Below are 26,425 nucleotides of genomic sequence, written 5' to 3'. Positions count from 1 at the left end.
CCCTCCCATTCCTTTATCCAGCCAGTATTTACTGAGTATCTGAGCAGAACCCAGGGGGAAAAAAAAAAAAAAAAGACGTACTGAATAATTTCATTTATTTGAAATTCAAGAACAGGCAAAACTAATCCAGGAGAATAGAAATCAGGATGACAGTTGCCTCTGGGACTGGAAGAGGCACGAGGGAACTCTCTGGGGTAATGCAAATGTCAGAAACCCAATTGCACACTGAAGATTGATGCATTTCACAGCAGGCAATTTTGCATCCATTTTATGAAAAGGCTAAACATTTTCACTGAGTTCCCTACTATGTGCCAGACCCTGGGTCAGTGGTGAGAGAGACAAACACTCGTGTCTGCAAAGCTCATGCCGCAGCCGGTGCAGTTCCTGGCCTTACTTTGCACTGGCATCTACCCTCTGTCCTCGGGCTGCTCCTTCTCCCTTCCCCTGCAGTGGGGATGCAGGGTGGCAGTGCGGGAAGGGCAGAGTGCTGCCCCGATGTGGGCCCATTTGGCCAGTTACATGGGCCACCCCAGCTGGCAAGGCTGATGAGGCAACATGCTATGGGGGGCAGGGTACAGGCTGCTGAGCCCTGCTGACCAGCACCCTGGGCTGTGACCTTAACTCCAGTTGCCTAAGCCCTCTGGGGTCACTTTAATACCCACCTTTGAAAAATGTATACACACACACACACACACAAAATATAAGATTTGCTATTTTAGCCATTTTTAGGTTCAATGACATTAATTACTTTCACAAAGCTCTGCAGCCATCACCACTTTCTATTTCCAAAACCTTTTCATCATCCCACATGGAAACTCTGTTCCCATTAAGCAATAATTCCCCATGCCTCCCCCTCTCCCTGGCCCCTGGGAACCTCTAACCTACCTTCTGTCTCTATGATTTTGCTTTTTCTAGATACTTCATATAAGTGGAAGCATATGCTACTTGTCCTTTTGTACCTGGTTTATTTCCCTTAGCATAATGTTTTCAAGATTCAGCCATGTTGCAGCATGTATCAGAGCTTCACTCTTTTTCACAGCTGAATAGTATTCCATCGAGTAGATATACCACATTGTGTTTATCCCTTCATCCACCGAGGAACACTTTGGTTGTTTTCCTCTGGCTATTGTGAGTAATGCTGCTGTGAACGTTGGTGTACAGTTATCTGTCCAAGTCCCTCTTTCCAATTCTCTGGGGTATGTATCTAGGAATAGAATTGCCAGGTCACATGGTAATTATGTTTAACTTTTTGAGAAACTGCCAAACTGTTTTCCACAGTGGCTGCACCAGCTTACATTTTCATCAGCAATGCACGAGGGTTTCAATTTCTGCACATCCCTGCCAATACTTGCCAGTTTCCATTTCCCTGATAATAGCCATCGTACTGGGTGAGAAGTAGTTTTTACTTGCATTTCCCCAATGGCTAATTCGAGCATCTTTTCCTTCCTTGCCATTTTCTGTTGTGAGGGTTAGAGGTAACGCAGAGCACCAGCCCCACTGTGAGAAAACTTGTTTCCAGCGGTGGAGCCATCTCCAGCTCTCCGTCTATTGATGTGCTGTGTGGTTAAGGGCACGGGCTTTGGAGAGACTGACTGGCTTCAGATCCCAGCCACTCACCAGCCAGGTGCTCTTGGGCAAGTTACTTATCCTTCGGGAGTCAGTTTCCCCATCTCTAAAATTGGAATAATGAGGGTACCTACCTCATAGGCGTGTTGCCAAGATGAAATGCGAGGTTTGTGGCAGGGTGCAGGGCACGTGACAGGCACTTAGCAAACGGGAGTGAGCCTTTCCACCAGGAGCAGGAGGGGAAGGCAGGGGTTTTAGCGGGAGAGGGGGCAGCAGCCGGGCAGGCACAGGAGGAAGAGTCACAGGATGGGGGTGGGCCTCGGTCGCCCCACAGCCCCCAGCGACCTTGAGTGTAGGAGGGACCAGGGCGGGAGTTGGGGGTGCAAGTGCACCTGCTGGCCAATGTGTAGGGGGAAAAAGCCAAGCCCTGGGTCCCCTCCCCCAAATCCCTAGATGGGACCCACCCCGAAAACGGCCCGGAAGTGACTCTGCCCGGAGTTACTATCCTGAAGTGGCCTCAGCGGGGGAGACTGGCCACACATGGCTGGACGTGAATGGTCGGGAATGACCGCGCCTCTCGGCCCCTCCTCGAGAACCACTTGGCCAGGGTCCTGGGTCGTGCGCCGCCGCTGCCACTGGGCGCGACCTGGGCCGGGTCGCTGCGCTTCCTCGGTCCTCGTCGCTGCGCTTCCTCGGTCCTCGGCCGTTGTTCGCGCACAACCTTCTACCAAACGGCTCGCGGTGGCTGGAGATGTAGATAGCGTCGGACGACGGGTGCCGGTGTCCGTACGGTGTCAGGCGTGTACGGAAAGGGACCTTGGGTTCCCTCCGCCGCCCGCGTGGTCCCTGGGCCGGCGGGGGGCGGGCGCAGGAGCCGGGACCCCGCTCGGGTGGCGCTTTGGCCCCGCCCGATCCCGCCCTCCCTCCGCCTCATTGGCAGCCGCGCGCGCGTCGGGGGTTGCCAGGACGACGGGTCGCTCAGCTGAGAGTCAGCGGCGACCCGAGCCAGTCGGCCTCCGGCGAAGGGAGCGGGGGAGGCCGGAGGGCGGGCGGCGGAGCGCGGCGCGGGGCGGCGGGGCCCCGAGCGGGCGCCTCCTCCCGGCCCGGCACGGCCCCCCTCCCGGCGCGGGGGCGGGCCGGGGCGGGGGGCCCCGGGGCCGGCGCGGCGCGGGCCCCGTCGGGGCGGCCGGGGCGGAGCGATGCCGGGCGGCGGCGGCGGCCCCGGCCGGGGCCCGTGACCATGGGCATCGCCGAGTCCACGCCGGACGAGCTGCCGTCGGACGCCGAGGAGCAGCTGCGCAGCGGCGAGCAGCAGCTGGAGCTGAGCGGGCGGCGGCTGCGGCGGCTGCCGGGCGCCGTGTGCGCGCTGGGCCGCCTGCAGAAGCTGTACGTGAGCGGCACGGGGCTGCGCGAGCTGCCCGAGGAGATCGAGGAGCTGCGCGAGCTGCGCATCCTGGCGCTCGACTTCAACAAGCTGGAGCGGCTGCCCGACGGCCTGTGCCGCCTGCCGCGCCTCACGCGCCTCTACCTGGGCGGCAACCGGCTGCTGGCGCTGCCCGCCGACTTCGCGCAGCTGCAGAGCCTGCGCTGCCTCTGGCTCGAGGGCAACTTCCTGCGGCGCTTCCCGCGGCCGCTGCTGCGCCTGGTGGCGCTGCAGTCGCTGCAGCTGGGCGACAACCGGCTGCGCGCGCTGCCCGCCGAGCTGCCGCGCATGACGGGCCTGCGCGGCCTCTGGCTCTACGGCAACCGCTTCGAGGAGTTCCCGCCCGCGCTGCTGCGCATGGGCCGCCTGCACATCCTCGACCTGGACCGCAACCGCCTGGGCGGCTTCCCCGACCTGCACCCGCTGCGCGCGCTGCGCGTCTTCTCCTACGACCACAACCCGGTCACCGGGCCGCCGCGCGTCGCCGACACGGTCTTCCTCGTGGGCGAGGGCGCCGTGGAGCGCATGGCCGAGCGCGACGAGCCCACGCCCCGCCCGCGGGCCCGGCGCCCGGCGCCGCCCTTCGAGGATGAGGAGGAAGAAGACCTGCTCATAGGGGGCGGCGGCGCCGGGACCCTGGGGCGCCCGGGGGTCAGCCTCCGCGCCCTGGAAGCCGCGCCCGGACTGGGGACCTGAGTCCGTGCTCCGGGCCGTGGGCTTCGGCCATTCCGGGAGGAGGGGCCCTGGGAAAGGGTGGCTGACCCGGGCTGTGACACCGGTGGGCCCCTACTTGGGGCAGAGGAGGGGCGAGTCGCCGGCGCTGAGAACACCGCCTCCCGGCTGCTCTCTGGGCGGTCGTCAGGTCAAGAAGTCCCCGCTGCGCGCAGCCCCTGCTGGAGCCGCTGACAGCACAATAGAGGTGCCAGCTGCCTCCGGAACCAGGGCCAACGCTGTTCTCTTGCTGAGTCTGGATGCCCAGGGCGCCAACACCCTCTCTCCTCCTGGGGCTTGGGTCTCCTAGGCCACCCCTTCTGGTGCAGGAACCTCTACCTCTGGGGTGGCCTGGGTGCCTGTGGGGGGTGACTGTCCCTAGGAGAAGGCCTGGCCCAGGGGCTTGGAGCAGGGTGGGGTACCCTGGACCAAGGTGGGGAAACTGGGATTGGGGCCCTACCACGGCAGCTGCCCTCGACTCTCCACTGGGGCTCCTCACACTTACCTCCCCACCAGGTGCCCCAGTATTTGTGTGGGGAACTGGGGCACAGAAGGCACAGCCTCCCACCCTTCCTTTTTTCCTGTTCTCTTCTCCCAGCTTGTGCCAGGAATCTTGCTGGGAAAAGCGGCCTCTCCCTCCCTTCCCACAGCCTGGGCCTTCCAGCTGTCAAGTTTGAAAAGAAGCCACTGTGCCTCTAGGGCCTTCTGCACCCAAGAGAGAGGCTCCCTGCTCCGGGAGGCTGCCCCAGCGCCTCTCCCTCTGTACGCTCTCTCCATTCCCTTAAATGGGCACAGCCAGGGTGGCTGGCACGGTGTGGGGCACGGGATGGGCACTGTGTGCCTCCACTCGGTCACCAGGGACAGCCCTGAGGGGGTGAGGGGTGGGGGCCGCTCCCAGGAGCAGATCTTTCCCATCCAAGCAATAATGGGAGGAGGGGCCAGGGACACTCAGGGACACCCGTCGGGGGCCGGGGCCCCGCATGGTAGTGTTTTTCTTTAGGAAGAAGGAAAAAAAAAAAAAAACCAAACTGGCTGTAAACATAAATTATATTTCTTGGAAAAAGAATGTGTGTTTCCCACACGCCTGTTTATTTATAAGCCCTGGGAGCATCAGGTCCCGTTGCCACCCCCACCCCGGCGTCTGTGTGCCCCAACCCCAGCTCTGAGGCAGGCTGACCCCTGCCAACTGCTGGGTCCTGTGTGTGGGGACAAGGGTTCCTCGTCATTTAGAAATGGCTTTGGTTGTGGAGGGCTGCCCGTCCCCCCGTCGCCTCCAGCTGAAATTCTCCCGTTTCCTGACTCTTAGTATGTTTTTGAATCTCCCTCAAGCTAGACTGGCCTTTCCCTGGCCTTTCTGACCCCTTCCTCCCCGTCAGTGTGTCTCTTACTCCATTTTCCACTTTCTCTGTCTCGCCCTCTTCCTCTCTCTTCTCTGCTCGGTCTGGGTATTCCTCTCTCTCTTCACTCTCCTGGAAAAAAAAAATAAGGATTTAAAGAAAGAAAGGAAGAAAATTGCACAACCTCAAACCTGGAGGCCAGAGGAAATGCTGCCAGGCCGCAGGCCCCATGGCAACGGGGGCTGATGTCATCCTGGGCCGGAGGTCAGGCCCGGCCCGGCAGCTCATGGGCGCTGGGCGGGGCTGGGTGCAGGGTATGGGGGAGGCTGGGGTGGGTGGGGCACAGTCGGCGCAGTGATTGAAGACCCTGCATGGACAGAAAGAGGGGGTCAGAAGAAAAACTGGAGCCGCTTCCATCCCAAGGAGGGCCAGGGGTCTGGGGCTTGTCCACAGACCCCATTCCTCCTGGGGTTCCCCCGGTGCCCTTCCCGCACTGTTGAGCTCTGCCAGGGCCGCTGCTGGGTCTGGGAACTTGGAGGAGGGAACTAAACGATCGCATCATGCAGGCGGGGTGGGAGCGGCCGCCGAGCGGGGCTTGGCGTCTCGGCCTGGAGCTGGAATCATGGTGCTGGGGCAGTACCCCCAGGCCTGGCATCAGAAGACATGGGTTCCAGTCCCGGTTCTGCTACTGCCTTGAGCAAGTCCTGCCCCCGGGGCCTTCGTTTCTCCACCTGTGCCCACAGGGGCTTGGTTTCTTTAGTTCAGAAGCTGCTGTCCCACACTGCAGGCCACCTGGAGTCTGTCGACCTCCCTGGCATGCAGCTCCTAGGGCGGGTGGGGGAATGGAGGGGCCAGGGTCACCCTGCCGTAACTGCCGGGCAGGAGGACCCTGACTTCTGTCACCTCTCTGGTCTGTTTTCCCGTGACTCTTCCCCTGCTGCACTCCCCCAAGGACTCCAAGTCAAGGCAAATGCCCTGTAACTCTCCCCTGGGCCCCTGGGCCAGCCAGACAACCACAGGGCCCTGCCTTCCTGCGCTGCCAACGATGGCACCCTCATCTGCCACGCAGGGGCCACTGAGGCCGGGTTTCTACCAGGGAAAGAGCAAAGGCTGTCAGGGTCCCCAGCTTTGGCACTCTCTTGTCTGTACCGTCGGACGCCAGTTGGTCTTGGGAGTCAGAGAGTTTGGTTAAAGTGAGTGCTGACACCTGGCTGTAGAGATCAGTTGAGGCTCTTGGTGGCCCAGGTGGAAACGGGGGAGACCAAGGCAGGAAGGAGGTGCTTGCCAGGGATGGCTGGCACCACTGCCCCCTGGACCGTGGAGACAGGACTGCATTAGGGGGGTTAGCACCAAACTTCCGGTGACTTCTCACTTGGCCTCTTGGTGGCAGGGAGGAGACATGACAACTCTTGAGAGGACACTTGGGACAACGACCATCAGTGTCTCCCCATGCTGTCCTGGGGCAGACAGAGGTCCCTGGAGGAGCTGAGCTTCCATCAGGGATGCAGGGCAGAGGCCACGGCAGGGGGGCAGGTGGCCGCCGGTCAGGAGAAAAGAGCGAGGAGACGGCAGGGCAAGAAACAGGTCCAGGGAGGTGAGTGACCTGTTCATAACTGGCTCTTAGGACTCCTAACCCAGTGCTCATTCCACGCCAGGGCAGAGCCGCTCTGCTCTGTCCAGCAGAGCAGCAGAGACCCAACCGTTACTGTCACGCCCCCACACCCGCCCACTCTCAGGGGCCTGGGAGAGCAGGAATGCAGGGTGCTTTGGAGTCACAAGCCCTGCCCGGAAGTACCTCCCTGCTACCAATGCCCCCGCGTGCGCTCCTTGAGCCATCTGTCTCACAGCTTCCCCAAGACACCCTTGTTCTGAATACGGACGTGAACTAGCACACTCAGGCGTGTCACAGGGAACGTATGTGCAGACAGGGATCCCTGGCCAGGGGGCTCACCATCTAAAGGAGACACAACACACACAGGACACGGACGGGGGTCCCGGCTCAGGGGGCACATACGCGTTCAAGTGTCATCCTTCTGGTTGCCGTGAAGTGGGATAGGGGTCAGGGGAGGAGCCATCCAGAAAGCAGTGGCGTCCAGGAGGGGCTCACAGGAGAAAGAAGCCACCAAGGACTCCCTGGCACACAGAGGAGGGAAGAACATCTCAGAGTAGGTGTGGATGGAGAATGACCCAAGGAAGTGAAAACGGGAGAGAGGCAAGCAGCGCAGGAGGAGGCCCTGCGCCCGGGCACAGGACTGCCGGCTCCTCGGGCTGGGCTGGCCCTGCCCTCATGCCCAGTTTTTCAGATCTGGTTTAACAGAACACCTGAGCGAAAGGGCTGCATCTGAGGCTGCTCACCTGACCCTGGGGCTCCCACCAATCTCTGGCACAGAAGCCAGAGAAACAACCTCCTTTTAATGGGTCCTTTAAACCAGGTTGGAAGAAATCATAGGGACAGAAAGGGAGAAGGCAGGCAGCGTCAGGTGGGGGTACTTAGGGTGGCTTGAGGAGGCACCCTAGGTGCTAGGGAGGCAGGGGGGCTGGCCCCCGTCACCCAGAAGTGGGGCCGCAGCCAGCGGGTGGACACGGACGATGTCCCTGTGTGCCTGCGGCTGAAACAGACGTAGCACCTTCCTCCCAAAGCACCCTGAGAGCCGCCAGGCTGCAGCTGCTCCGGGCTGTGCCGGGAAAGGCAGGAAGAGAGGCTGGGACCCCGAGGAAGGAAATAGTTTCCCCAGTGCCTGGGGAAGCTGGAGATGGCTGGGACAGGAGCCTCGCTTCCCAGGTCCTCAGGGCGGGGCTTTCAGGGGCTCTCTTGACTTGGAGAGACTTTTCTAATCCAAAGGGATTAATTTAGAAAAAGATGGAGAAACCCCGGAGCCAGCAAGTAGACCCAGATCTTGGAATCTTTCTTTTCTCCACGGGGACCAGGAGGAGGAGATGCTGGCTTGAAGCCAGGGGCCCCAGCCAGCGTCCAGGTGGTGGTGCAGGTGTGTGTGGGGGGTCCCCGTTTGGCTTGTCTGACCTGCCCCAGAGGGTGGTGAGAGTTCCTGGGGATCTGGGGCGGGAGATGCTGGGCCGTTGGGTCATCTGGGGTGATTGGAGGGGCACCCCTTGGGCCTTGAGGAGCCTCTACTCCCAACAAGCCTTGCAGATCTGAGGCTGGAAGCTCAGGAGGGGCCTGGCCAGGGAAGTCAAATCCCAAAGGTGGCAAGTCAGCGAGAGACTCGAACCCAGGCTCCTGTCCCCCTCAGCCCACTTGCCTCTTTCCGTGGGGAGACGAGGGAGGCCGTGCCCCAGGAAGGAAACAGCCAAGGCCCTACTTTCTTTTTCACAACCTTTATTAGTCAGAACAGGCCTTGCCACAAAAAGCAGGGCCCATTCCCACAAAAATATGATTTTGCAAAGAGGAAATCTTGCTGGCTTAGAGGATGCATGTGGTGGAAAAATTGTCTTATGGTTCTTTTTACCTTTGTTTTTCTCTTCAGTTTTTCTTCATTTCTCTTTGCTGCATTTTTTTTTTCTTTTTGTGATAGAGGTTTTTTTTAAACTTTTTTATAAAACACTTGCGCTCAAGGACTCAAACACGATACAAACAGCGACCACCGTCCCCACCCCTGGGTCCCCAGCCAGGCTGGGGGCTTGGGGGCCCACTAGCTTGTGTGTGTGTGTGTGTGTGTGGCTGTTTTCCTTGTCCCTTCCCTGGCGTCTGGTGCCGGCGGGCAGGTGCGGGGTCCTGGGGCAGGTGGAATTTGTACAGCAGTTATGTGGGGAGATGGTCACAAGAAGAGATACCCGAACAAGATAACGACTAAGTCTAGGGCGCCCACGAAGACGGCATATGACGCTCCTGACGGGATCTGAACACAGTGGAGAAGAGACAAAGGGCCCAGGAGACCTCAGCTCTCCCTGGAGGCTCTTTGGGGGACGGGCAGGTGGGCCTTGCTCTCGGCTGCAGGAGTAATACTTTGCTGGCGGGGTAGCACCTTCAGAGTCCTCCTGCCTCGACCCCCAGGTCAGGTGACGGCGGCCTCACAACCTCCCCTATGAGGTAGGTGAAGTATTATTACCATCATTTTACAGATGGGGAAACTGAGGCCCAAGGAGTGTGGGTGACTCGCCCAAGGTCCTGGGTCAGCGGCAGGACTCAGGTGCCCCCCTCAAGTTCCCCCATTCCTTGTCCTCCCCTTTCGACCTTGACTTCCCCCGCCCTCTCCCGTGCCAGCCCACCGGGCCCTCGGCCCCCCACCTGCAGCCTCTCCCCCGCATCCCAGAGCTCCAGCTGCAGGCGGAGCCCCGGGAACTCCAAGTCGGGCGCCCGAGGCTCCTGGGCGGGGTCTGATTGCCAGCAGGCCCGACTCGGAGACGCTCTTTGCATCTGATTGGCTAAGAGCTCCGTGGGCGGGACCTGGAGACAGGGCGGCAGCGGCCCCACCCACTCCACCCGCTCGGTTCCCTCTGCGAGAGCAAGCCGGCTCTGGGCAGGCCAGGGGGTCCCCGGGGCGAGGCGGATCCGAGGTTGGGTGGAGAATGACAGATCCCCTGCGCTTCTCCGCACTCCCGACAGCGCCCTCCTCGCCTCCACTCAGGCTGCGCGCGCGGAGCTGGCGCCCTTAGGGCTGACCCCATTTTAAGCAAAGCTACACTATAGAAATCTGGATTTACAAGGAATGTGCGTGACTATTTGCTTTACATGAGTATTCTTCACTCTACAAGACGATTCACCTACTATGGAATGATTTTCTTCCAGATCCCAGGGGCGGGGCTGTGAGATTCCTTTTCAGAAAATTTTGACGGGCGGCCCAAGGTGACCCGTCCAGTGCATAGAGCAGAACGCTCAGCTGAAGGGGCAGCCTATGGAAGGAAAATGATTCTCCAATGCCCATGCTTCTACCGTGCTGGGGAAGTGGGGACCCTCTCCCGGGTGCTTCTCTTTCCTGGGTCTGTGAGGCCCATCCAGGCTAGAACTATGGCCGGTGACTGTGATGTCCAGGTGCCACCTGGCGGTGATGCCGGGAATGACAGGCCCAGGCTCGCAGATTCCAGAGTTTTGAGGCTCGCGTCACCAGCCCCGTCTCGTAAAAATACAAGGACCAGTACGGGATCAGCGGGTCTTAGCCTGACATCTGTTGTCTCCAAGGGGACACCAGTTCTAGCCTCAGCAGCAGCTGAGGTGGAGAAATCATAGCTCTTTCTGCGGGGCAATCTCAGAATGCAGAATGCCAGAATTTTCCCTGCCTCCTGGCCCCTCTCCCTCTGCGCTGTGAATGGGTGGCAGGGCAGGAAGGCGCTCTTCGGAAGGGAGTGGTGGGGAAGAGTGAGAAGACAGCCTTGGAGAAGGGCGATGGAGGATCAGGACCATGAGAGGGAAAGGGAAGGTCTACACGTGGTGAGGGGTGAGGGTGGGGACACTGGGGGTGGGGGTCTGCCCAGACAGGGAGAGATGAGGAAGGAGAAGGAAGCTGGCAAGCATGGAGAATATTGCCAACTTGGCTGGGACAGGAGATCTGGGAAGGTGGGGAAGGAGGTGTCTTTGGGGTGAGTATTAGGGAAGAGAGCCTGGGGTTGGGGGTGGCGGGTCAGGTCTGGGACCCCTGAGAAGGAAGGAAGCTGATGGAATGCAGCGCACACAGTAGGTGCCTAAAAGGTGTGAACCAATGATCCAGAGATGAAATAGTTGGGGAAGGAGCTACTAGAGGACTCTCAGCAGAGAGGGGGCACTGAGAGATTGGGGGGGTGTAGAGGGAGGGCAGGAAGCAGCCCAGTTCTCAGCTCAGCTACAGTGTCTGTCCTTCCCCACCCCGCCCTTCCCTCATCCCCTGCCCCACTCTCCCCTTCCCTGCCTCTCCTCTCCCCTGGCACAGGGACACTGAGCCCTCCCAGCCCCCAGCCCACCTTGCCTCACCTTCATGAAACCCCGCCCTGTCTGCAAAGACTTCAAGCCCGGCCAGCCACATGGGTGGCGCCCCCACGCGCACACACATAAGGGTGGACACGACACAGGTACACAAAGCCGCGGCTCCAGGGTCCAGGAGCCGGCTATTTATACTATCCTCGGCATTCAGGGCCCAGCCGGTGCCTGAACCTGCCCTGGGGATGGGCCTCTCCTGGCCTGGCCGGGCCAAACGCCTCAGCTGCCCCTCTCCTGGGCGCCCCTCTCCTGGGTCCCCAACGGGGCTGGGGAGGGGGCACCTGCCTCCACTGCAGGCACTGCCTCAAAGAAAACGGCGGACCAGGCCCACCTGGCGGGCCTCTGGAGGGATCTGCCCGGCCTCTGGAGGGATCTGCCCACCTACCTGGCGCCAGGCTGGCCACGCCCCACCCCTACCTCGTCAGTATCAGCAAGTCAGGAACAAAAGGGGCAAAGCAGGAAAATGGCTCCCCGAGCCCCTCCCCCAGAGCTGGACCGGTGGGGGTGGGGCAGGGCTGATACTTCCTAGAAACGGGTCCCACCTAAGTCCTGGGACCCCTCCCTGGCCGACCCTCGGGGTCCCCCCTTCACTCATGGCAGGGGGGCCAGGCCGAGCATTGTGCATAAAATTGTGAGGGCATGGTGGGGACCGGGGCCCTTGGCCCCCCGGGCCTCCCCTGGCCCCACTTAAGCCTTCAGCTGGTGCCACTGGGCCACAGGCTGCCGGGGCCGGGCAATCATGTCCTTCCAGTGTTTCACCTCCCCGGGCCCACTCTTCCAGGACAGGTAGATCTGGGGAGAAAAAGGAGAGGACAGCATTAGCGGTGGCCTCTGAGGCAGTACCCCTGCCTGCCACCAGGGGGAGACACGCGAGCTTGTGATCGTGGTGCCCCAGCTCTCAGCCTGTAATGACAAGGCCCCCTCCCAGTCCACTACACCCTGGCAGCCTGACCTGTTTTTTTTTTTCCCCCCTGGTTGAATCTTCCCTCGGGAGCCTGGGCAGTTCTGGTCCTTCCGAATTAGCCTCCCAAACAAACTGGCAGAGGGTGGAGGGGAGGTTGAAGGTGGCGTGGTGGCAGCACCTCTGCCCTACCTGTTGGGCACCACTGTCTAACTCACCTGAGTTACAATTGCTTCCACCTCCTGGACAGTTCCCTCGTGCCAGGCCCTGAGCTAGGTGCTTCAGACAATATACCCTTGGATCTGTACCTGGGAGATAGGTGGGCTATTTTCCCCATTTTGCAGATGGGGAAACCAGGGTGCAGGTGGTTTCCAGTCCAGGTGTTTGGGCTTGCTACTGCCAAGCCAATCCTGCAGACCTCTGGGCTAGGGACCTCACAGCCTGGCGGGGCTGCATGAGGAGGTCCCCGAGCCCCCCAGGGCTGGTGGGCACAGGCACTGGCGTCCACAGAGTAGGTGCGCATGGGACCCCTGGCCAGGACTCCTCCAGACCGGCAGGATCACGAAAAACAAGGAAAGGCTGGGGAACAGCCACAGAGTAGAGGAGACTAAGCAGATGTGACTACTAAACAACACAGTGCGGGACCCTGGACTGGGCCCGGGGAACAGAAAGGACATGAGTGGAAAAACCAGTCTGGACTTTTAGTTCATAGTAACGTGCCAATGTCAGCATCTCCTCGTGACCACTGTGCCATCGTAATGTAAGATGACAACGGCAGGGAAACTGGGTGAGGGGGACATAGAACTCTCTTAACTACCTTTTCTGGGAACCTAAAATTATTCCTCAAATAAAATAAATTTGTGTATTTTTTTTAAAAAAAGAGTTGGGGTTAGCCCAGCTCTGCCGTGCGCCAGTGTTGTGGCCTCTATTGCCTCATGGACTGTGGGGACGTGCAGGGTGGGTGCTCGGCCTGGCACGGTGGAGTGCCCCACGCGGTGAGTTCTCCCAGCGTGTGGCTCAGCCCTCTGAGGCTGGTTGGAGCCACGAAGCCCAGGGCCTCTGTACTCGTGCCCAGCTCTGGGACTGGCCCACATCTGCAACCCCAGCCCCCTATGACGCCCACAGCCTCGAGCGGGGCCAGGCAGACAGCAGCTTCCTTGCTTCCAGGGCTGGGGCTGGGGCTAGGGGTCAGATGGGTTCAGAGACCCCTAAGCTAGCCAGGTCAAAGTGGAACACATCCACTCTCATGGTGGTTCAGCCAACAGAAGGTAGGACCTTTCCAAAAGCAGCTGTGATTGGTACCTAAGGAAGCCCCACTCCAAAAGGCTAAGCTTCAGAAGAGCCCGGAAGTAGCTACTGCCACTGGGCTCTTGGCCTGAATGGGTTGCCTGGAGCACACGCTTCACTGGCGTGTGGGTGGTGCTGTCCCACCTGTGACACTCTCTGGGTCATGCCTGATGGCAGGCAGGGCCAGCTGTCCTCTTTGAGGCCAGGCTTCCTCCCTTAACCCCGGCAGCTGAGTTCACCTGTGCCAGGGATGCCTCACCTTGACCGCCTTTCCTGTGGGTGCCCCTGTGGCTCCTTCCTGTCTCCCCTGTGGAGGGCAATGCCCCAAGGGACTCCCCCACTTGCTCCTGGTGCCACCTCCTGCCTGCCCTGGCCCTCGGGTTCCCTGCACTGCTCCTGGCCAAACCACCATCCCCGGAAGGGACACGCGGGCGGCCCTTCCCAGGAACTGTCCAAAAATAACTTTTAAATTAATAGTAGCTAACATTAATTCTAGGGGTTACACAAAGCACCTCTGTTGGGCGTTCTCATTGAATCCTCCCCAAACCCTGGGAAGTAAGGACTGTTTTACCTTCATTTTGAGTGGAAGAAAAAAGGCTCAGAGAGTTACAGCTGTTAAGACGTAGGGCTGGCGCCAAACCCAGGCAGTCTGGTTCCCAAGCCCACATTCTTAACACTAAGCCATCAACCAACACAGGGAATGGATATTTCAGAAGGGTTTAGGTCACAGAGTCACGTCCTGGAAAAGTCCAAGGTCAGCCAGGGCTTTTTTTTTGGCTAATAGGTCACAAGGAGAAGTCGCTTTCCACAAGGAGCACTTTCATAGGTCTCCCACAATTCTACGGCCACCCCGTGATGTTCTGTAGGGTCAGTATTAGTAGCTCCATATTACAGATGAGAAAACCAAAGCTCGGAGAGGTGGAATGACTTGCCCAAGGTCACACAGTGGCACAGTGGCAGTTGAGGTAGGAATTGAAGCCAGGTCCATACAATCTGACTGCAGCTGCCCCCCCTGCAGATCAGACCCTGGCTAACATTGCCCAGAGGTCCTCGTCCTGTCTCGAGACTTGTCTAGAAAACTCTCTTTATGGGGCCCATGCCACATGTCCTGAGCTTACCAACCCACAGGAGGACACGGAGGAAGGAACCTCGGGGAGAACTGCAGCTGATCCCCTCACTTCAGACCAGGAAGTGGAGGTCCAGGGAGGAGAAGGGCCTGGCCTGAGTCTCGGGGAGCCTGCACTCCCCCGCCCCGCCGCTGCTCCTCCTAGGGAACAGCCGCTCCCGCCGCCCGGCCCCACCTTGCCGATGACGTCGTTGCGGCTGAGCTTGTCCTTGTCCATGACAGTGATGATGATGGTCGTCTCCCTCAGCTTCTCCGTGGGGATATCGAAGGCAAAGGACTCGTTGAAGACGGGGTTCAGGTTCCTCTTCATCGTCACAGTCTTCTTCTTTTCCACCCGCTTGTCCTTGTACATGAGCCACACCTTCACGTAGGGGTCTGGGGGGCGGGGTGAGGGTCAGAGTGGCTGCGGGGAGGCTTCCCAGGACCCCCACCCCTTCCAGGGGGAAGCTGGGCCAGCAGAGGCTGTGTCCTTTCCTTAGAGGAAAGGCCGAAGTGCGACCAGGAGGGACCAGGGGGAATCGGCGGAGGGCGGGGCCAGAAGGGGCCTGAGCTGGCATCTCGGGCCCTCCTGTTAGCACTGATGGGGAAACCGAGCTCCTGGCGGGGAGGGCCAAGTTCACGGCAGAGCCAAGGCTGGAGCCCAGGTCTCCGTACCACAGTGTCCACTCTCTTCCTGGTTGCAGGAAGGACAGAGCCCAAGATGACCCCGACCCTGAGGGTGCTGCCAAGGGGGCCCACCCGGGTGGCTGGGGGAGAGGGCTGGGCCCAGAGGTGGGGGTGCAGGGGGCCGGCGTCATGTCCCCAGAGCCTCCCCAAGCCCCCTGCCCTGGGCTGTGCGGGGCCCCAGCACCTGAGGTCCCCCCGATGTCCATGGCTTTGAGGTTCCGGGCTTTGATGATGTTCACGATGATGGAGTTGGCAGAGGGGTTGTAGCAGAGGGACAAGAGCAGCTCCCCTCGGCTGCCCTGGGAGGCACAACGGCAGGGTGAGGCTGGGCCATGGGGCATGGCTAGGAGCTCTCTGGCTGGGCCACCTGCCACCAGGCCCCTCCAGCCTGACCCCAGGCCCCTCTGTCGCCTCCTGCACACCTGTCTTTCCTTGACTCTGTCTCCTTACCTGGCAGGTCTGTGCACCCCCCGCCAGCCCCCGCTCTCTGAACAGAGCCCTAATTCTTCCTCACAGCTCAGGGGTATCTCCCCAGTGCCGAGCACCAGCACCCACTGGTGGGAGCCCTGCTCCTCGGGGGCCTGCCTATCCACAACCCCCATACCCCTCCTGGCCATCCCCTCTGGTTTCCAAGGCCCAGGAGGGACGAGGACCAGATCCGCCTCCCCTGTCCCACCAGGGGCCACCAGTGGGCCTTACACTCCCATCGCTGCATGGCTTCAGATCCTTCCAGAAGGTCTGCATCTGGGTCAGGTCCACCTTGTTGAGGGGGATGGACACCTCCCCAATGGGGTCGTTGCGGCTGAAGCGGTCGTAGTCCAGGACCTGGAGGTAGAGCACCCTCTGCACCACCTTCTCGTAGGGAAAACCTGGGGGGCAGACACGCGCAGGTGAGGAGCGGGGCAGAGGGGCCAGAGGGCCACGGAGGGCCCGCCACCCGCACCCGGGCGCAGCAGGGCAGCAACGCGCCTCGGAGCGTTAGCAAGAACTGCCATGGTCTCCTGTGTCTTTCTCAGCAATTCTCCCAGGTGGCTGGTTTTACCCTGTTCTTTTTACGGATGAGGAAACTGAGGCTCGGGTGAGCAAAGCCTCATAGCTAATAAAGAGCAGACATGGACTCAAACTACATTTCACTCATTCACCCATTCTTTCATTCATCACCCGTCCTCCACCTCGGCAGTGGGAAAGCAGCCCCCGTGCTCTCTGCGCAGCCTTGCCCAACTGTCCTGGACGAGTGGCGCTAAGATGGCCACAGGCACATGAGGTTTTGGGAGAAGCATCCAGGAGAGGGAAATGGCAAAGGTGGACACATGTCCAGGGCTCCCTCCTTCCCCAGCCTCCTTCCAATGCATCAGCCGGTCCTTTCGGGTCTTCCCTCCTCGACAGACCCTGCAGCCAGCCCCGTGTCCCCCGCTACCTCCCTCCCTTAAACCTCTTGCCTGGACAGTTGCGACAGCCTCCTAACCGCACTCCCTGCTTCCCCGCTTTTCTGCTGGAGTCCATTCTCAATAGAGCCACCAGTGATTTTTTAAAAATAGAAATTGCATTTTGATCCTCTCCTGCTTACAGCCTTTCAATGGTTTCCCAGTGCACTTAGAATAAAAGCCGTGCACCCTGCCCCACACAGCTCGGCCCCGCTGTCCTCCCCCCGCATCGCAGTGCCTGTCCCTCCACTCCACGGCTGGCGTCCAGCCTCTCGGCCTCCTCTCCGGCCCTTCGACACCCTGATTTCTCCTGCCCCGGAGTTCAGCCCAGGCTGGGCACCCATCACGCCTGCCCCCCGCCCCCCCAGGCTTACTCCCATTCTCCAGGCTTTCCTCCTTGACACCCCAGGTGGCACCGGGACCCCCAGCGCACACTTTTAGTACTTTGCCTTCCCAGTGCGTATCTGAGCTGTAACACAGACTTAGCCGCCCGCTGCCTCAATTACACTCTTTCCCACTGGACTGGGGTTTCCAGGAGTGCTCTTGGTCATCAGCCACCGATCCCAGCATCTGACCCAGTCTCTGGCATGTACAGGCACCTCAGAGATGTTTGTTAAGTGAATAAATAATGGAATGAAATGCCAGGGAAACGGCCTGCTAGAACAGTAGCCCTGTGCCAAAGAAAAGCCAGCGGAAGGAGCCCGGAAGGGATGGAAAAGGCCAAGCCGGGGAGTCACTCAGCTTTGGGAGGCTTTGTCAGTTGGGGGTAAGGTGCGGCAGGCAGGCCTGGCCTGGGAGGTGCAGGGGGCACAGGCCAGCCTGGAGGGAGTGTGGACAGGAAGGAGACGGGCATGGCCCAGCCCGACTGGTGGTGAAGAGAAGGGAGGGGAAGGGCTCGGGACGATTCCAGCACCTTCAGCCTGGAGATGCTGGAAGCACCAAGGCGCTTCTGACAGCAGGTAAGGCGGAAAAAGAAACACTACCTTCCCCCAACACTCCAGCATCTGAATTTCTTCAGGGTCCCCCTTCCTTGTTTTGAGGGGGGATGAGTCTTGCTCATCTCAGAGACCTTGCCCAGGAGATCTCTGGCAAGTATTTAGGTGAAATGCATTAGGACAAGCCTGCTTGACACGACAGAGGAGGCAGCCTCCTATCTGGCAAACTCCTACTCATCTATCAGAACCCGTCATGAACGGCCCTTCTTCTGGGAAATGCTCTTCAGTACCACCGGAGGAGCTTACGCCGGGTTCTGCGGCACCTGCCACGCTGTGCACAGCTTATTTACATGGCTTGTGTAGCTCGAGAACACCTGGAGGACCATAACGGCGCCTCATTCTCTACTGCACTCGCAGAGCCCAAGGCGGTCACTGCCCAGCCCATAGCTGCTGCTGGGTAAAGGTCTGCAGAAGGAACTGGTGCATGGGGCTCTGCCCACAGACCTCGCCTCCAGTGACTCCACTCGCCCTGGAGCCTCTTGCTGGGGGAACCACCTGTCCACTGCCTCCATTCTGACATGGGGAGGACGGGGTCCAGAAACCCAAGAGCACCCACTAGGTCACCCGCGATGGCTGTCACTTGGAGAGCAGGTGGGCTGCCGAGTGGCTGTGACATCAGATGGGGAAGCTTCTCTGGTGCAAACACTGAGGGTTATAGCCATTGGGATTTATTCTCACTGGTTAAAGAAACTGTCGGGAAAGGGTTAAAGAAAGGGTGGGCTCCAGGCACCAGGCTGGGGACAGACCTGTCATCTCACCCTAGCTGGGCTCAGGAATGGCTCCCTGACCACCCACCCAACTTCCTGGTTGCCTCGACTCCTCAGAGTTAAGAGACAAAGACCTGGCTTTCACAGTGGACCAGAGCCCTTCCCATGGCCTGTTCCATGCAGGCGGCCGAGAACAGCAACAGCTTAACAGACTGGTGGAGAGCATTTTCTGCGTGTCAGGCTCTAGTCTGTGCTTACCACTTACTGATTTGTTTAATCCTCAGTATTATCATCTCTATTTTACAGAGGAGGAAACCAAGGCACAGAGAGGTCTGGGTGGGCCACAGCCTGTGCACCTAACAGCTCACCGACATGGCCCCAGGGTGCTCCACCTCTGCATCCTGTGGGTGCCACCCTCCCCCCGCGGCCCTCGTCAGGATGAGTTTTGTGTGTGGGCTGAAATCCCAGGCCACGGCCTGGCTCGTCTCTGCAGCCGCTGGCTGTGGCGCCAGCCCCTGTGGCCTGATCCCTGCGAGATACAAAACAACGGTGAACTGGGCCGAGACGTCTCCCATGGGCGTGTGTGGACGTGCACACGTGTTATGCGCGTGCAAGCTTGCGGTCAGGTGGGGGGCGCGGCAGAGGGGCCCTGGTGGGGGGTGGTCCCCGCCTCACCTTCAAAGAGGAAGGTCTCGTTCCAGTGGGGGTTCAGGTTCTTCCGCTTCACCTTGGTCTCCAGCTTGTGCTTCTTGTCTGGCAGCAGGTAGATCTTGACGAAGGGATCGCTGGTGCCGCTGAAGTCCTTGGCCGGCAGCTCCTGGGCCTTCATGATCTTCACCGTGAGCGTGGACTCCTGGAAGTTGTAGCCGACGCTGAACTGGATCCGGCCCAGGTTCTCTCGGCTGCAGCCCTCGTGCGCCTCGTCGTCCTCGGAGCCTGGGGAGAGCTGGAGGAAGAGGGGGAGGCCGGCACGGCTGGGGTGGACTTGGGGTTCCCAGCGCCAGCACCCCAGCCCAGGGGGGGGGGCCAGTCCAGCTGCCGTGAGCTGCCCTGTCTCTCTGGTCACCGGAGGTGGTCGCCCGCCCCACTTTGTCTGGGGGAGGGGGGTATGCGCAGGCCTGGAGGGCAAGTGCCTGGCCTGGGTCATACGGGGAGGGGGGCTGAGCCGGGAGCCCCCGAGCCGCCTGACCCCCAAGCAGTGTGCGCCACACCCAGTTCCAGTCTCTCCTTGCAGCCCCGGCCTGCACCCGCCTCCCCACAAACGCCACCACCGGCTGCAGGGGTGCAGCCCTGCGCTCCTGCCCGCCCCCGCCTGCGGGCAGCCCCTGTGAAATGCCCCCACCTAAAATCCTGGGCTACCAAACAAGATGAGGGAGCTTGTCCACATCTCAAACGCCTTTACCTCGCTACTTCTCTGGGTAGGGATTCTCTGGGGCGCTAAGGATGATGTGCTTTACGAAATGAGAGGTAGATTTTCAGGAACCACCTATTTGTGTAAGACAGAATCACCTGGGGCGTGCTGGGTATACAGATGCCCAGGCCCCCCCCCCAGGGCCTGATTGGAATGGGCTGGGGTGGGGCCTGGGCATCAGCATTTCCCCCCAAAGCCTCCGGTGACCACAATGAACACCCAGGGCGGAGAACCTGGAGGGGAGGGCTGCACCCCGCTAGTCAAGTGGAAACGTAGGAAATGAGGCGGGGGGGGGGGGGGGGGCCTCTCCTGGCCAACTGTTCTCTCCTGTGGCTGCTCACTGGGAGAAGGGGGAAGTGTTAGATGCCCCTCCCAGCCTCCTGGGCCCCAAGAGTGGCAGAGGTGACCGGACAAGGGCTGGACACCTGTCTTCTTCTCCCACTTCCCCTGAAGAACCCAAAGAACCTGAGACTGGCTCAGAGAGGTTAAGTCATGGGTCCCAGACTGCACAGCCAGTATGGATCCTCTCTGACCTGAAAGCCCAGTTTCCACCCAAGCAGGACCACACCCCAGGGCAATGGTGAGACTCCCCCACCCCTACCCCCAGCCAGGACTCACCTGCCCCAGGTGAGACGCATCCAGATCACACCCATAAGGGTAACCACTAGACCCCAGCTGCCTGCCAGGCCCAGGCCCTGCCCTGTGAGGCAGGCACGATGGTATCCCAGTTTCGGTTTAGGGCACAGAGAGGTTCGGTAACTTGCCTCAAGTCACCTGTGACTAAGTGGCTGCGTGGGAACCTGAACCCAGGTCAGTGCCCAGAAATCGAGAGTGCCCTTCCACCTGGCCCAGCTCTTACACTTGAATAGTGTCTGGGGCTTCACCAGCCACACCTGGGCTGCCCCCTGCACCCCCCTTCCTCATGGTGGAAGAGGCTCCAGGCCACCCCCGAGCGCCTTCCAAGCCCCCGAGTGTGGCTTCAGCCCAGGGTCCCCAAGGTTCCAAGCCTCCACTTGCACAGCCCCACTCCCTCTGAACCTCAGTTTCTGCATTTGCTCAGTGGGGACCACGAGACCTTCCCTGTGCGGTTCTTGGGAGGGTTAAGTGGGTTCACATCCCTTCCCGCCTACAGCCTGGCACTAACGGCTGTGGGACCGAGACCCTGAGCATGGCACGAGAAGGGAGAAACTTGCCTCTCCCTGTTTCTTCTAAAGTTGGGGTGGAATCCCTGGTGAGTGGAGCCACGGTGGCCCCACCTGAGGCTCCCTCTGGTCACCTGGCCCCAGGCTCCCCAACAAGCTGGTCTGGGGGTGGGAAGCCAGGGCTGGGCCAGGCAGGTGGAAGGGGCAGCAGCACGCCCGCCCCAGCCTGCCTGAGCTCGGCCACAGCCCTGAGCCCTAGTTAAGCAGCTGGGGCAGCTCCAGGAGCCGTCTCCATGGCAACTGGGCTGGCCACCCCCACCACAGCCCCAGGGGAGGTGCTGCCCGAGCCCCTGCTCCTGCAGAAGGCAGCATCAAAAAGCATCCATGCCAGCCCCGGTGCTAGGGTGGGAGTGGCTAGACAGGGTGGGCCTCGCCTCTTCCTGAAACCCCCTCCCTTCAGTCTCTCCCTCTGGCCAATTGTGGGTGCCCAACTCCTGTAACCCTAACCCCCCAGCTTCTGACACCCCAGGGCCTGGAGCTTCCAGGTGTCAGCTGAGGGCATGCTGGGTTTACTTCGGCCCTGCTCATCTTCATCATCTCCATTAATGCCCGTGACCCAGCTCTGACCCAAGGCTGGGCAATGAGCCTCTGCGGTCCCACCTCGGGAGCAGCCACAGAGCGCGAGAGAGGGGCGTGGTGGCTGCACTTCCTTCCTCCAGCTGCAGCCGTGCGGCCTCTCCTGGGGGCAGCAAGGACAGGCAAGCTGGCTGGAAAAGGGCCATTGCTTCTGGGAACCTGGCTCCCAGGAAGCTGCTGGGCAGAGGCAGGGGGGCTGTGGCAATGGCATGGCTGGAGGCAAGAATGGCTGGGGCCAAGCCCCGTGATGGGTGTGGAGGAAGGAAAGTGGAGGGCCTGGCAGCAGGGGACCGCCGGGTAGGACAGAAGGGGAGCGGGGGTGGGGGGTGGGGTGGGGGAGGCTAGGTCTGGGGTGGGATGCTCCAATGCGGATCCAAGAGAAATGCCGACTCTTGGGCCTCACTAAGGCCTGCTGCCTCAGAATCTGCATTTTCACAAGATCCTCAGGTGGTTTGTGTGCATATTAAAATGTGAGAAGTCTCCAGCTGGTGATGGGGGTGGGAGGTGGATGGTGAGAGTTGGCAGAAGAGTGGGGCCTCAGGCAGGAGCCTGGGCAAGGGCTCCAGGAAATGGAATTGACCATCAGGGCTGGGGTGGGCCTGAGAGCCCACCCAGCCCACTTCCCACTTACTCTGCAGGGGTACAGGTCACAGCCCAGGGAGGGAGACGACCTGCCCAGGTGACATGTGGGCCAGGGCCAGCCGGCTTCCCAAACTCACGCCCTCCCAAATTCGTGCCGGGATTTTTGAGCTGCGGGTCCTTTATTGCCTGCAAATCATTGGCTGCCCAGCCGCGGTGTCCTCTCCCCGGGGCGGCCCTGGCCCCTTCAGGAGACCACTGCGCCCCCAGGGCTCTTTGGAACGTAACACGCGGGTCAAGTGGCTGCCTCAGCCCCGCCGCCAGGGGGCGCCGTGCGAAGCCACGCCCCCTCTGCCTCGGTGGAAACGCCCGGGACTGGGGTCTCCAGAAGCGGGAGAGGGGACCCTCCAGGTGGGCGGAGTATGGATCTGAGCCTCCGAACGGCTGCCTCTTCGAGGGGACCAGGACCTGTGGGCTCCTGCGCCCTTCCTTGGACCCCAGCAATTGGGTATCGGCATGGGCGGGGGTAGGGATCGCTGGCCTGGGGAAATGAGACCAGGCCTCCCCGCCAGGGGCCGGGGTCCTTTCTTCCCAGTCTTTCCTGTTTGGGTCATAAACATTTCTTAGGCCCCTTCTCCACCCGGAAACGGATTGAAGGAAGATGCCAAACCAGGTCACTGAGGCACAGAGGAATAATTTTGGTGAAAAGGCTGAGCAGCCAAGCCCGGCTGCCGTCCCCCCAGTCCCCCCCCCCCCCGCCCCCTTCTCACCATGAGCATCTCGCTGGTGAGGGAGTTGACGAGGTCGGAGACCGAGGAGCGGGGCTCGGTCCGGCTGTCGGACTCATCGTGGGGCGTCTGGCCCGGCACCGGGGCTGTGTTCACCGCCTTCCCTCCTGCTGGCAACCTGGGGGGCGGGGCGGGGGCGCAAATGAGCCTGGGCCGCGGTGGGCGTGGCCCCGGGGGCCTGCGCTGCGGCAGGGCCCTCTCTGGGGACCCGAGTGGCGGCCACCTCCTGCGGGCTGGCAGGAGCGGCACCCTGGCGCCAGGAGGCCTGGGTCTCCCTGGAGACCAGCGCCCAGGGCCCATCCTCCCACTGTCCCCCGGCCTGGATGACTCTGGCTTAACCGCCCCTGCCGGGTCTGCTTTGGCGGGTCACCCACTCCTGTTGTTCCCCAGGAGAGCCCCCACCCTCCAGCTGCTGGTTTGGCAGGGTGGCCTCTGAGCATGCCCGCCCCACCTCGTGGTGGCATGTCCAGGTCATCTCTCCACATCACCACTCCCTGCACACATGCCCAGAGTGTCCGTGTCTGGCAGGCCCCCACCCGTGTTTGCTCAGCCAGAGCACAGGTGCCCTTCCCACCCGCCAGCCGTGAGCCTGGGGAGGCGAGTGGGGCTGCTGTCCACACAGTTCTGTCCCGTAGAACTTTCTACCCTAATGGAGGTGTCATCTGCTACAGGAGCCACCCACCACGTGTGGCGACTGATCCCTAGAAATGTGGCTACAGTGGCTGAGAAATGAATTTCTAACGTAACTGAATTCCCATAGGGTAAGACAGGTCCACACCCACCCTTGCCACCCTCCCTCAGTCCCCGCTCTTTTCTACATCTGATAAGGTTCTCGTCCAGCGGCAGAGAAAGATCTGACGGTCTGCCCCAGACCCCGCCCCATCCACACCATTCCCACGGAGCCAGGATTCTCTGGCTGGGGGACGAGTCCAGTCTCTCAGCCGGGGCTCGGGGAGGGGGCACTAAAAGCCTGCTCAGGGACCAGGCTGGAACGTCCCGCGAGGAGGAGGGGCGGGGGCGGGAGGACGAGGCTCGGACAGGCTAGAGCGGGACAGCTGTGAGAGCACAGAGCCACAGACTCAGGGCCACACTAGGCTGGACACAAGCCACGGCCCTCGCCGGCACACGGTCAACCACGGCAGGCAGACGGACATGCACGGGTCCATGCCCCTGTGGGGGGACCCCAGGCTCCAACAGCAGGCGTGCACACGCACACACAAACACGGGCACACGCACAGACACGGACACACACGCCTCAACACGGGCACACGTGCACAACACAGGTACGCCACCCTGCAGACGCCCAGGGGACAGAAGGCCAAGGGCAGCGAGGCAAGTCAACCAGAGCAGCCGCGATGACACACGCACACGGCAACGGGCACGCTTGGCTCCCGAGAGGAAACACGCTCGGGGCCTGTGCGTGCCGCGGTGTGCGCGTGAACCAGGGCCAACACAGAAACGGGAGAAGCAGGAAGCCGTTCCGGGGACAGACGCCCTGAGAATCACGAAACACCAGACACCTGCTGTGAAAACCTGGACTTGCCCCGACAATGCGGCCACGCCCCACCCGCCCAGGGCCACGCCAGGCGTCCCCGCCCCCCCAGGCGCGGACACGGCAGCACACGCGGCCACACACACGGGCGCACACGTGGACACGTGCTCACGCAGACAGGCAAGGGGAGGAAGAGGAGACTGAAATAGCTGGAGAGGTAAAGTCAGGTTAAAAATAGAGTGGGAGAGGAGGAGAGAGTGACTGCGGAAGGTATGAAAAACTCGGAGTTATTTTGGCCACGCCACAGCGTCAGCACAGCTGCGAAGCAGCCTGGGAAAGATGGTCAGCGCCACTGAAGCTGTCAAGAGGCCACAGGACAGAGAGACAGGGAGACAGAGAGACGACAGGCAGAGAGAGAGAGCCAGAGGGAGAGGCCAAGGGGCCCGTCACCGGCCCAGGGACATCCCTGTGAGGAGCAGATGGAGGAGAGAGAGAGAGGCCAAGAAAGGTTAGTCAGAGGCGTGTGGAGGCAGCTGCTGGGGGGGACGAGGAGGGGCGAGGCGGCCGAGGGGAGAGGCAGAGAGGAGGCGGGGAACACACACGGGACAGGAGAGCGCGATGGGGCCTGGGCCCGCCCCGCCCCACTGGTGGGGGGGGCCACGGTGGAAGCCATTTGGATCCCAAGGCGCGATGGTGACAGGGATGGCTGAGGATGAGGCTGGAGGATGCAGGTGCAGTGGAATGGACACGGCAGGCGCGGGAGCCAGGGATGCCTTGGCCTCCCCCCTCTCCCGGGCCCCGGCACATTCTGAAGGCCAGACATGGAGCCAGTGGGGGGCTGGGGGAACCCTGGACGGGGCTTCGGGACCACCAAGAATCCTGGGAGCAGGGAGGCAGTGACCTTCGCACCTGCCCGTCGGCTTGCCCCATGCACCGTGGCCTCTCGGGGCCCTCCTGTCTCCCGGAGACCCGGGGGAGCCTGTTGCTAACAGGCTGAAGTGGCCCTGTGTCCTCCCTGACACCCACTAAGGGCCCCACTCCAGACACAGCCGGGGTGGAGAAGGGTGCCTGGGACCGGGGGCCGAAGCGCACACTCCGGTCTGGCAGGGGACGCCGAAGAGGAAGGGGCGGCTGACCCAAGCCCACCACTCCTGGGTCCGAGAGCCCAGGAGCCCAGTGGGAGGGACTCGGGCGTGAGCCCTGGTATGGGCAGGGTCTGGGGGAGGGAAGCACTCAGCCTGGCCACGGCTTTGGCGGTGACCCTCCTGGAGAACACGCCCGGGGCTGTGAGGAATGAGCTTCCAGGATGGGGTGGGCGTGACCAGGTGGCAATGGCATGAGTCCACTGGGAAAGCCAGGCCAGGTGGAGGCGAGGGTCCTCCGCCTCCACGCCCACCTTTCCCAGGAAGGCAGGGGACAAGCTGATGTCATGATCAGAAGGATGGGTGTGTTAAAATATGGAGCGAGACCTAAGTGGCAAGGAGGTAAAAATAGGCTGTGGGTGAAAATGGAGCCGGTTAATTAACACATGGGTGAAGTGAAATCTCGTTTCCAGCCTGCCTCTGCGCCCTCACGCTTCACACCTGTCCGCAGCAAGGGGCTCAGTTCTTGGCGGGCTTCCAGGGGCTCCACGAAGCCTTCCCCTGCACCTCTCACCTGTGCCCCGTGGCCCTCTGGCCTGCTGCCCAGCTTCAAGGTCCCTGCCCAGGCAGCTGTGGCCCCTGCAGCACCTAGATGGGTTGGAGTGTCAGGCTGCACTCCTCCTGCACCCCCAAAACTGGGCCCAAGGCTGGACACTGTCTGGGCCCCTGGGTGGAAAACCCACCCGCGTTCCTGTCTCGTTCCCCGGGGACTCGGACTTTGCCCGTAGACATGCAAGTGTGGACTCAGGGTGGGAGAGAGGGCCAGTCTCCAGAAGCCCCCAGATGGAAAGGCAAGCCAGCTGTCCAGCCCTCAGCCTTCGTACCTTCCCTAGCCCACAGGCCCCTGGCGGCCATCCCGGACGGTCCCTTTCTGCCCCTAAAGGCCTCCTGATGAGCTTCAGGGCCACCTGTCCAAACCCAATGCCAGCCCGGTTCGGAGCTGACGAGTGCCCCAGCCCAAGGGCCTGTGGTCCTGAGAGGCTGAGCAGGTGAGAGCCAGCAGGACCACTGTTTTCAGGCCGCCTGCACACTGCCTTCAGCTGGCAGATGAGGAGCCAGAGACCCCTGGAGGGGCTGCGACTTGCCCAAGGTGGCAGAGCGAGGCTAGAAGCTAGAAGGCGGGCGTCCTGGCTGCCCGCAGGCCTGGGCCAGGTCAGTAGACTTGGCCTGTGGCGCGTGCCGGT

At 61.2% G+C, this 26,425-nt stretch overlaps 2 protein-coding genes across 2 annotated transcripts in view; one reads left to right on the top strand and one right to left on the bottom strand.

Moving 5' to 3' along the window:
* Positions 1 to 2,679: 2,679 nt before the first annotated feature.
* LRRC10B (leucine rich repeat containing 10B) lies at positions 2,680 to 4,766 on the top strand. Its single transcript, XM_004469355.4, has one exon. It carries the CDS (start codon positions 2,807 to 2,809, stop codon positions 3,683 to 3,685), a length of 879 nt encoding a protein of 292 aa, XP_004469412.2. The 5' UTR covers positions 2,680 to 2,806; the 3' UTR covers positions 3,686 to 4,766.
* A 3,591-nt stretch (positions 4,767 to 8,357) lies between these two features.
* Positions 8,358 to 26,425, bottom strand: part of SYT7 (synaptotagmin 7) — a 59,550-nt gene continuing 41,482 nt past the window's right edge. The window contains exons 9-14 of the mRNA XM_058306187.1: positions 22,590 to 22,725; positions 18,727 to 18,997; positions 15,625 to 15,794; positions 15,110 to 15,224; positions 14,435 to 14,634; positions 8,358 to 11,737 (exon numbers count right to left, since the gene is read on the bottom strand). Of these exons, the coding sequence (XP_058162170.1) occupies positions 11,633 to 11,737; positions 14,435 to 14,634; positions 15,110 to 15,224; positions 15,625 to 15,794; positions 18,727 to 18,997; positions 22,590 to 22,725 (997 nt within the window). The 3' untranslated portion in view covers positions 8,358 to 11,632. The remainder of the gene's footprint in view (positions 11,738 to 14,434; positions 14,635 to 15,109; positions 15,225 to 15,624; positions 15,795 to 18,726; positions 18,998 to 22,589; positions 22,726 to 26,425) is intronic.

Source organism: Dasypus novemcinctus, chromosome 10, assembly GCF_030445035.2.
Source record: "Dasypus novemcinctus isolate mDasNov1 chromosome 10, mDasNov1.1.hap2, whole genome shotgun sequence".
Classification (NCBI taxonomy): domain Eukaryota; kingdom Metazoa; phylum Chordata; class Mammalia; order Cingulata; family Dasypodidae; genus Dasypus; species Dasypus novemcinctus.
The sequence above is the reverse complement of the archived record's forward strand: the minus strand, read 5'-3'. Positions and strand labels throughout refer to the sequence as shown.

Coding starts and splice junctions, on each gene's coding strand:
- LRRC10B (XM_004469355.4), top strand. CDS start 2,807: ATGGGCATCGCCGAGTCCACGCCGGACGAGCTGCCGTCGGACGCCGAG.